Raw genomic sequence first — 10688 nt, forward strand, 5'->3', positions numbered from 1 at the left:
ATGAACCATACTGAATACTGAATAGTTATATTAACAGATTCTGGTTGACCAATGAAATGGCGCGCTCCCCACATCCTCCGTTTTGCCATTGTCCGGCATGTTTGCATGCATCACTGACCACCCGCAAGGGTCTGTGGTGTGCATTCGCACATGCAAATCAGGCTCAGGCAGACAGACACTATGATTGATCAATTTTTTTCTCCTGCCACTCGGGGAGCAAAAGTCGGTAATTCAAAGGGCTAACAAAAGGATGCAAAGCAGATCTCTAAAGGCCCTCGCACAACCCCACTCAGATGGGCTCTCTTCACCATACAGCAAGAGGGTCTTGACAAAAGGCAAGGGCATATGAGGCACACCAGTGGAATTGTCAACTGGCACCTGATCCAAAGGAAAGGTACTTTGTACGTGAATATGTGTGCGCTGCATGAAAGCCCAACAATTACACAAAGCTACATGGTAGCTGGAGCTAGCTGTCAGTATGGGGGAAGTCCCCACTCCTCAGGTACAAAGTCCTCCATGCTGCGTAGAACTTGGTCTGCTGCAGCCGTTTCGTCTTTGCCAATCAACCTCTCATCTGGTACCATGACCGCCCACATGTCGGCCGCTTTGGCTGCCAGAATGCCGTTAGGTGCATCCTCAAAGACGAGAACCTGCGTAAGGCAAGAGTTAAGCGAGCATTTTGTGGTTGATTAAATGAGAAAGTATCCAAGGAATCAAAGGGCTGAGTCATGAAAGCCAAACAATATGGCAGCTTAATTTCTTTATTTGCGCAAAGTACTAAAAAATGGTAGTAACCCTCACTTGCAAAATGCTATGTGAAGTTTCCATACAAATTCAACATGGAACTGGATACACATACATAGATATGGCAATGATAATGTACTGTGAATCAATAAAGAAAAATCACAACATACAGGTACGGTAATATTATATCTTCACTGTTGTTTCCTTTATGAACAAGCAAACAGCTTTTTATTCTAAATGCCATACTGATATGGAAGTTTGGAGTTAAAGTCTTATGTATTCTGCACAACACAGCACTCTTCCACATGAAATTTGACAGAAATCAACTAATAGGTGGCAGTAAACTGTGAGTTTTTCATACATACATTGCCGGGAGATGACGGAGGGTTCTCTGTAAACCTGCTCGCTGCTACCTGGAAGATGTCTGGTGAAGGTTTTCCCTTCTTCACATCAGGGTCATCCCCTGAGCAGACAATGTGATGGAAGAGGCCAAAGAACTCCCTGTGATTGGTGGTCTTCAGCTTGAAGGATGGAGTGGAGGAACCGGTTGCCACGGCAATGGGAATGGAATGTTTGCGCAGGTGTTGGATCAGCTTATCAACGCCTTGAATGAATGAAGAAAAGGACAGTGATGACAACAGATAAGTGTATACTATGAGTTGATACAGATATTTTCACTCATTTGTGGAAGGGTATTTGAAATTAAACCCCTTCTCCATCCCCTTAATGAGAGTCTGCTGGCTTTGTCTTGCTAAGTTGGAAGCTGGTTGGTCATATGCAAAATCAATGGGTGTATTAAGAATCTTAAAGGAACTGGGTCGACAATATCTCTAGCCAGAAACCTAAAAACCTGATGTCCAATTTATTCTTACTTACAGTGTTATTGACACATAAACACACACACACAAAAAGAAGAAGAAGAAGAAGAAGAAGAAGAAGAAGAAGAACAACAACAACAACAACAACAAAAAGAATGTGTATAAATGGCAATTTCTTTGATCACATAAATAGCAGTAGGCCTACAAGAGACTCCTATTATAATGAACAAGTCCTTTATTGGGACTGGTAGTTTTCTTGAAGTCGCTTTCTCAAAATTCTGTTATAGCCGGACATTAAAATAGATAAAGATTCAATCTTGCGACCCTGATTTTTTACTTCATCATATCAAGAATTTCATTATAACTGTGTTCATTTTAACAGGAGTGTACTGCATAAAGAAGTTTGGTGTGTCATGCTGAGTCAATAATATCAGAGAGATCCACAGATATCATTTCTGGGCTATATTTCCAGCTGTGAAAGCATTTAATACCATGCATTAAGTGTCTACAAACCACACTTTTTTATGTGTTTGTTTGTTTTTTGTTACCTCTGCCAAGGCCAAGAAAGGAGGAAAATTGCAGTTTATCATATAAGTTGTTCAGGGCCCCAGTATGTATTATATCAATATGCGACCAAGATGCTTGTTCTAACTTACCAGGGAGGAGTTTTGCTTCTGGCATGATGGTTGTCATGGCTTCCGTAGTCTCCTGCACCCACTGTTCTGGAGTCACAGGTAGGTCCAAAAGCTCAATGATTTTCTGTGCCGACTCCAGCGTCTTTCGTCCCATGAGCTGCAGCTTGATCTCGAATGTGAAGGTCTTGTCATATTTGGCGCAGCACTTGCCATAGACCACTGAGTAGAGCCTCTCTGTGTCTGTCAAATGAGGGAGAGTGTCATAGCATGTTACAAATACAAAGGATGACTTCAGAAGGACAACTTTTACTTTAATAGACTACTGTATACGCTATAATTTTCACGTACATAAATTTTCGCGAATTGCCGCTGTCACACATTTTCGCGAGTGGTTAAATTCGCGATTGGGGGACCAGAGAAAATATGAAGTGGCAAAGAAAGTGTGAATTTTCAACTTACTAGCAAATAAGAATGATACTAGTGATACACTGCATGAAAAAAAACTTACCAAACTCTGCGAACTAGTAAGTTTGAATTCAACATTTTTGAAGTGGTTAAGTCCATCGCGCTAGATTTCTGACGAGTGGTCCCCTTGCGATAATGGATTGGCTCTCTACAGTATTCGTAAGTAGACGTGGACGTGCGTAAACATGCTTAGCCAGTATGGTCTGTTCGGTAAGCCGTGACGTGGTATACTAGTACTGAAATGTTCGTATCATCAAGGCAAGGGATTCATTTTGGAAGGTAATATTTTAGCGTGTTGTTAATTTCGCGAATAGCTCCCGACTCGCGAAATTCACGAAAATAAAACCCCCTCGAAATATATAGCGTATACAGTATACTTGGGGGTTAAAGCTAAGACGGCTCATCTGCATCACACGCATTGCATAACCACGCGAGCAAAAAATGAGGCACCAAAGGTACACAGCCAGGATGGAAGCTGTTGACGATATAGCGACACGGCAGGACATGTTGAGGAGTTCCAGGAAATTATATCAGCCAGTCATGAGAACTCAATAATTCCCTGAATGAGGAAGAGCAGATGCACAAGGATGTTGTCATGAAAGTGTCTGAAAAGCAACTTGTGAGTTGTGGGTATACAGGTACAGCACAATTCAGATAGTTGGCAAAACAATGTTCTACAAATGTACTTCTAGCACCAAGTGCATAATACTACTGGTAGTGGTAAAGTAAAAAACAAAACAAAACACAACAACAGTTAACATAGCAGCAAAGTTAAATTGACACACTAATATTTTGACATAAATGCTACACTCAAAAACCATTTTGATACAAGTGATAAAGAGCATGACACAGATCTACTGTAGTTCTTGTTCAGATATGTCTTGTTTCATTCAGTGATTTTTTTTTTCAACTTGAATCAAAGTAGAATGCACGCACAAGTATTGACAATATTGATGTACATGTAGAAGTCTAGATTGCTGTATAGTGTAGAGACTGTAGAAGAAACAGTAAAGAGCCATTGACAGCCACAACCACAAGGCAGCGCCTATGGTATTACTTTAACTACACGCAGCCGCTGTCGCGAAGCAACAGCGGCTGCACCTCTATTCCTTCGCAGACGTTGTTATGGTTCACTGTTTCCTTCATGAATATCTTTATTAATCGTGGAAAACTAAAATATAAGGAATTATCGTAATCTATGACCATCATTCAATAATCGGTATGCGATTTTTTGTTTAATTACGTCAAAAACTTACCAAAATCTGTGACTGAAATCAGGTCTGTAAACGTCCTTACTGCTTCACTCCTCATCTGCGTGTTATATGAATGGCATTCACTCTCGTATACTACAATGTAGGTAGTCGGGGCGGAAGTGAGGAGATAGTCGGATGACCCCGACTAAAAAAGGTCAAATCATTGCCGGAGCAGCACGCGCGGATCTACTACAGGCTTTACGTAATACATGAAACGCAAGGGTGCACGGGCGTACGTAAAAAGCAACTACTTCTGAATGCGCATGCGTGGTAGTTTGTTGATTTTGTGAAGCTCTCGAAGGAAAAGATGCCACCGCACGATCTACTCCGAAAAATTCAACAATAAGGTCTGGATACCAACAAAACGCAGAATTCAACTCAACCATCAGGAAAATATGCTGTAGATAAGTGTTGCAATTATATTACTCTTAAAATCATACAAAATAAAAGGTATTTTATGTGATTTTGCCGTTGATAGTGACGGTCGTTTACAACGTTGAAACACTAACACACGTCAGACCCTGTGCGCAGTACAGTGTCTGGTCAGGCTAGGTATTACTTCTGAGTTCTATACAGCGACAGCGACAGGGCTGTGACCTGTGCTGTGTATTCTACAGTTATGGTTTATGTGACAAATACGGCTTGAGACAAATGACACACAAGCATAAACGTCTCCATGGCTTCCTAGTATTAGTATTGTATTAGTGTATACGCTGTTATTTTCGCGTACAGATATATTTGCGATTGACGAGGTCGCAGACATTTTCGCGAGATTTTGTTTTCGCGAACAGACGCCGATGCTTAAGTTTACGCTCTATTAACAAAGCACATGGAGACAATTTCGGGTGTTGCTAAATTCACGATCCAACTCAACTGTGATTCGCGAAATTCGCGAAAATAACAGCTTATATAATAGTGTACATAGCTGGTCATAATATTATGTATATGGATCGAGATCTGGCTTTGCTGACCTTGAGAAAGTAATTACTGCACTGCCCCCTGGCTGCGCCCTGGACGGTAGGACTTGGAGTAGGAACCCGATTCTTCCAATTTAATCAGCTGTCAGCTCTAATAATATCTATGGACTATAATATAGACCTAATAATCTAAATCTATTCAAACTATTAACACTGTAAACCTATAGCACGACCGACGAGAACAATACACTTTTACTATTGGTTCGAAATGACTATGATGGAAAAGCCGTTTATTCATAGGTTAAAGGGACTGTACAGTACTGGTTGAGGTGGGGATTCATGTTTTGAACATTCCTAAGTGAGATAATGAGAAACCTCGGGGAAATTACAGAATACCGGTTTTGCATCATATAAATTAGCATATTAGTGCGTATAAGAGCCGCCTCCGGCGGCTCTCCCTTAGAGATGAATTTCAGTCCGAAGGCCTGAAATTCGTCTTTCCCGTCGTCTGGGGCCCCCAAAAAGCCCGGGAACGGAACGGCCGTCAAAAAGTAGCATGACCACACAATTTTTATGAAAATTGAGTGGTTTCGGAGGAGAACTGCTCTAAATCAAGATATCTCGAGTAAATCGTCGATAAAGAAAATTGAGCCGATTTTGACGGAACTATTTTAAACGTGATGACGTCATCACAGCTGACATCCTCCTTCCTTCATCTCTTTTCGACACAAGTCATTCACGATCAATCACACTACAAGGTGCTATACGTATTGTACACTGTACTAGTAAACATGCGCGCGTTCTGCAGACTCAATACGCGCTACCACTGCACACGTACGCATCATAAGCTGTTGTGTGTAGGTACTGTTGTTGCACGACTGCATAGAGTCAACATGGTGGGCTGTCAAGAGCACCCACACAGTGCGTAAGCTCTACTGTAAGCTAGCACCAGCAATTAGATAAGTGATTGTTTTCTAGTCTCACCTAAATTGCTATCGATTTCTAGGATACGGACTATCCTCAACTCCTAAAATCGTGAGTACCGGTATTCATCGTAAATTCGGGTAAATTTTAACGGCTAGTCTAGACTAGCATCGTCAGGATCTAGAAGTAGAACTACATTATTCGGGGGACACCCCCGAAACCCCCGAGAACAACGTAAGATACCACACTTCTCATCGCACAGAGCAAAGAAAACACACGTAAACAAATGCAATCGTCGACAGCCGAATCACGGACCGTATCGCAGATCGGATTAATATTTCAGATGGTTGCTATCGGCAAGCGTAATTACGCTCTTTTTAGAGCGATTTGCGCTCTCCGTGATTGGCTGCCAGTATTCTGTAATTTACCCGAAACCTCTTATGAAATATGAAAGAGCATGTAATTCTAAGAAGGATTCAACGTTTATTTGATGAAAATTGGTTTTCAAATGGCTGAGATATCCAAAAAATGACAATAATATTTAGGCGACAGGCCATGCCTTTTATTAAGATCTCTTTGTTTCACCTTTTTTTTTAATATCTCAGCCATTTCAAAACCGATTTTCATCAAATAAACTTTTGATACCCCTTAGAATTGCATGCTCTTTGACATCTCATAGAGTGGTTTCTGAATATCTCGCAAAACGCTAAATCCTCCCCTCGACCTGGGGGGCGTTTCATCAATGAGTTCGTCGGAGTTTTCACCGACGAATTTGCTATCAGCCAATCAGACGCAAGGATTTACGCTGACAACTGTCAAAAGCTAATGAAATCCTTGGTCTGATTGGCTGATAGCAAATTTGTCGGTGAAAACTCCGACGAACTCGTTGATGAAATGCCCCCCAGAACTGTACACACCCTTTAACAGAGTCCATATTCACAGATCTCGACAGCGTGCAGCTCCAGCCCAGCGGCAACAAACGACGGAACAGTCGACCGCACCACACGCAGCCTGCTCGCTGCCCGGCGCCCTGCTGGGCCTGGTCTGGCGTGTTTTGGTGGCTCGACGTACGTGTCCATGCATGAATATGCCTCTGTGGAAAGTGCATCGCCGTTAGCGTTATTCATAAGATTCAAAAAGAGTAACTCACCGATCAACAATCCATCCATGTCGAAAATAACATGGCTAATATTAGTCCTGGGAGATGCCATGATCTTGATGAATGAAAATACAGCTCTAGGTCTAGTTGTCCAAGCCACGCCGCGCTGGTCCGTCCAAAGCTCAGCTGTGCTGTGGTTTGTGGGAAGTTGACCGATAACTACTCGTTACCCCACTCTTTGCTCCGATAGGGGGCCCCTTTCCATCCAATAGTGATTGGTGTGTTGGTGCTGACACGTACACACACGTGCACAACCAAGGTCACAGGTGGATGGATGGAGTGTACTAGCAAGAAGCTTCATTCAGTAAGCTCCTTTGTACCAGCAAAGATCTTTGGTACTGTCACCGTTATTTTCGGACATCTAGCTGCCGCGGATGGAAGATTCCGCGTATAAAACGCTATGAAATAACTTTTATGCATCATGTTCAAGGATTTATCTCCATGATATAGGCCTACATAATTATATTCTTCAGGAGGTGGAGGCTAACCCATGATGCAACAACAAAAAAGATTACAGAAATGTTTTGGTTATAAATGGAAATGTCACCTTCAGAAATATTGCGTCATCAATATTGTGTGTGTGTGTGTGTGTGTGTGTGTGTGTGTGTGTGTGTGTGTGTGTGTGTGTGTGTGTGAGGGTGTGTGTGTGTGTGTGTGCGTGTGTGCGTGTGTGTGTGTGTGTGTGTGTGCGTGTGTGCGTGTGTGTGTGTGTGTGTACGTGTTTTTTAGACCTAGAAGCACGACTTTACTTGGTAAACATAGGGAATTTCAGTTTAATTGTTACACGGGGTGATAGTACAAGAGAACATTTGTTTAAGTTTAGTTTTGGTTTTGTGAATGATAATCTTTGTTCTTTTTGTCAATTGGAAAGGGAAACTTATTCAAATATATTTTTTGATTGTGTGAAAGTAAAGCCGATATGGCAGTTTCTTATTGAGTATTATGATTTAGTTGAGTTAGAAGAATTAGAATGGAGAGATATAGGTTTGAGGTAGTTCAAATCGAATCAAATGCGTGAATGCCTTGATAATTTTGATGAAAATTATAATATTTCGGTCAAGAGAACAAAATAAGTTACCCAAGAGGGAAAAGATAAAGAAATTTGTTTTGGATTTTATAGAGGAGGAAAAGAACGTTGCGGTTGAAGCAGGTAAGCTTGGTTTTCATTTGCAAAAATGGGACTTCTAGTTGAAACTTTCATAGAGAGTGTTGTTGTTGTTGTTGTCGTTGTTTTTGCACATTGATAGTATGAATTATATATTATTATTATTTTTTTCAAATCTTTCTTCCCCCACGTCAGATGTATGGTCAGTTTAGGTTTTAGCCGTATTAATGTTTAGGAATCGGTGTATGTATCAGCATTATGGTGGTCACTTTTTTTTTCTTTCCCATGTAAAATGTTTAGTTAACTTCGGTTTTTGGTGTGTGTCTAACTGTCAAAGAAACAGGTAACCAAGATACCACACGTATGTAGTGTGATTTGGCGTGCAAATGTTGGTGTTTGTGAGTGCGCACTTGTGGGTATGTTGTTGTTGTTGTTGTTGTTGTTGTTGTTGTTGTTGTTGTTGTTGTTGTTGTTGTTGTTGTTGTTGTTGTTTTGGTTGATGTCTAGTGCATATTATGGGTGTGTGTGTTGAGGGAAGGCTACGGGGGGGGGGTATGTTAGTGGGGAAATAGGTGGGGATGGTTAGGGTTAGGTAGATGTATAGTTAGGTAAGAGTAGAGTAATGGTTAGTGGGGAAATAGGTGGGGATGGTTAGGGCTAGAGAATAGTTAGGTAATAGTAGAGTAATGGTTAAGGGGCTAGGCAGGAATATGGTTTGTTTTGATGATATACACATATGGTTATTTTGTTTACGGGGGGGGGGAGGGGTAGGTTGATAGGTTAGATGAAAAAAATGATGAGTTTGTTCGGTTAAGTAAAGAATGCTTTTTTTCTTATACGTTTCAGGAAATGCTGTATTCTCAAGAGAGTTTCAGAGAATTTATGTAATGAAGTGGATATTGAGCAATCTGATCAAGTTGATCAAGAAGTTTTTTCCCTTTTGAGAGTTATACTTTATCGGATATATTTATGTATATAGCATGTGCTCTGCCAAAAAAGAAAAAGAAAAAAGAAGGAAGTTACGTTAAAATGTGATTTAGTAGCACAAATTTCTTATTCGGTGTGTGAGTGATAAGGCACATTCGGATTGGCTTGATTAGGCTGATCAAAATAGCTTTTTCTGAGAATTATGCAGAATTTCATGTCATTTCTCTCTAAAACAGGGTATGATTTGGTAAAAAGACCCAAATATATCGTACTGTACGTTTGAAAAATGATTTAGCAGCACAAGAAAGAAGAATACAGCTGTTTTTTTTTGTTTTGTTGGTGGACATATTAATTTCATTGTTAATTATATGGATTTGAGATTGAATGAAACTCAAATAAAGAATATTATAAAACAAAAAAAGTTGTGTGTGGGGGGGGGACCTAGATGGATTTCGGGGGGGGGGGGGGGATTGGGGGATCCAGATTACGGGGGAATGAGATAATTGGGGTCAGTCTCAGTTGTTTGTTAAATAACCAGTCTCATGTGATGTTTAATCGGTACACCAAGTGCAGTAGGGAAAAGTTGTTCATAAATAGGCTATGTTTTTGTTTGTTTGTTTGTTTTTTACTCTCTCTCTCTCTCTCTCTCTCTCTCTCTCCCTCTCTCTCTCTCTCTCTCTATAAGGACACATATGCCGCTCGTGGGACCTTCCCATCTCCCTGCAATTAAGCGTTGGACTGCACTCTTTTGAGGAATTAGTGAAATCATGTATTCCAATGACAAAAATTGCAATCTTTTTTCTTCAAAAATCAAACAGTGCTGGTATACTATAGTACACTGTAATATATTGTTTACTCTATAGGAACCCGCCAAGTATAAACTACACATTTGAGAACTGTCTCGGGAATATGCAGGATAAGAACCTTCAGAATATAGAAGGCTGCAAAATGTTAAGGACAAACGCTTAGAGACGCGTAGGTATCGTATAAAGAAACTCAGAGGAATATCGAACAATTTGAACAAGATTTATTTTCAGAAGATTGGAATGATGATTGTGTTTAATGAGAATAATGTGAATATTGCTTAATGACCATAAGCTTCAGATTTATTATAAAAAAAAAAAACTTTCATCAGTAAGATCAAAAGCCAATTCCAGAAAACCTAAGAATCCATGGATAACGAAGGCAATTATGAAATCAATTAAGACGAGGAATCAATTTCATAAATTCTATTTGAAAAATCCAAGGACTGTATTAAAAGTTACACAAAATATCGTAATTATTGACAGTAGTATACAATGTAATTTGTGAGTCCCGTAAGCGTTATTCTCAACTTCTAGCCAAAGTATCTAATTCTGGCGCCACCTGGAGTCTGATTAAGGAAATTCTTGGAAAAAAAAACATGGAAATAGAGTTCCTTGTGTACCTGATTATGCTAGCTTCCTCATTCAACTCATTCTTCAGTAATATTTGTTCAAAATTAGCGAGTAAAATCCCAAGCACGGATCATGTTCGTTTCTCAGGTTTTCTCTCAGAACCATGCAGAAGGGTTTTTGTTTTTAAACTCCCACGACTTCTCCTGAAATTATTAATATTATTACGGTATTAAATTGGAGTAAATCTTAAGGTTATGCCTTGCTCTTCGTTGCTTAAGCAGATTATATATTTTATAGCAGATCCTTTATGTCATATAATATTCAATTTCTCTATTTCATTGGGTATATGCCCAGATTTATTTAAA

The 10688-nt window shown here is 40.1% G+C and overlaps 1 protein-coding gene across 1 annotated transcript; it reads right to left on the reverse strand.

Moving 5' to 3' along the window:
* Window positions 1-298: 298 nt before the first annotated feature.
* On the reverse strand, window positions 299-6990 carry LOC139710013 (pseudouridine-5'-phosphatase-like). The gene is made up of 4 exons (XM_071621965.1): window positions 6907-6990; window positions 2219-2437; window positions 1110-1348; window positions 299-650 (listed from the first exon to the last, which is right to left on the reverse strand). The coding sequence occupies exons 1-4, from the start codon at window positions 6965-6967 to the stop codon at window positions 474-476; spliced, it is 696 nt and encodes a 231-aa protein (XP_071478066.1). The 5' UTR covers window positions 6968-6990; the 3' UTR covers window positions 299-473.
* Window positions 6991-10688: the final 3698 nt, after the last annotated feature.

The sequence above is a fragment of the Diadema antillarum genome, unplaced genomic scaffold, assembly GCF_040938485.1.
Source record: "Diadema antillarum isolate AM-2024a unplaced genomic scaffold, OU_Dant_1.0 seq00001492_RagTag, whole genome shotgun sequence".
NCBI lineage: Eukaryota > Metazoa > Echinodermata > Echinoidea > Diadematoida > Diadematidae > Diadema > Diadema antillarum.

What these genes read in the sequence shown, in the direction of transcription:
- LOC139710013 (XM_071621965.1), bottom strand. Translation starts at nt 6,967, where the DNA reads ATGGCATCTCCCAGGACTAATATTAGCCATGTTATTTTCGACATGGAT. An exon ending in AGAAGCAAAACTCCTCCCTG is followed by an intron (nt 1,349 to 2,218) that starts GTAAGTTAGAAC and finishes CATTCATTCAAG; the next exon opens with GCGTTGATAAGCTGATCCAA. An exon ending in CTCCGTCATCTCCCGGCAAT is followed by an intron (nt 651 to 1,109) that starts GTATGTATGAAA and finishes TGCCTTACGCAG; the next exon opens with GTTCTCGTCTTTGAGGATGC.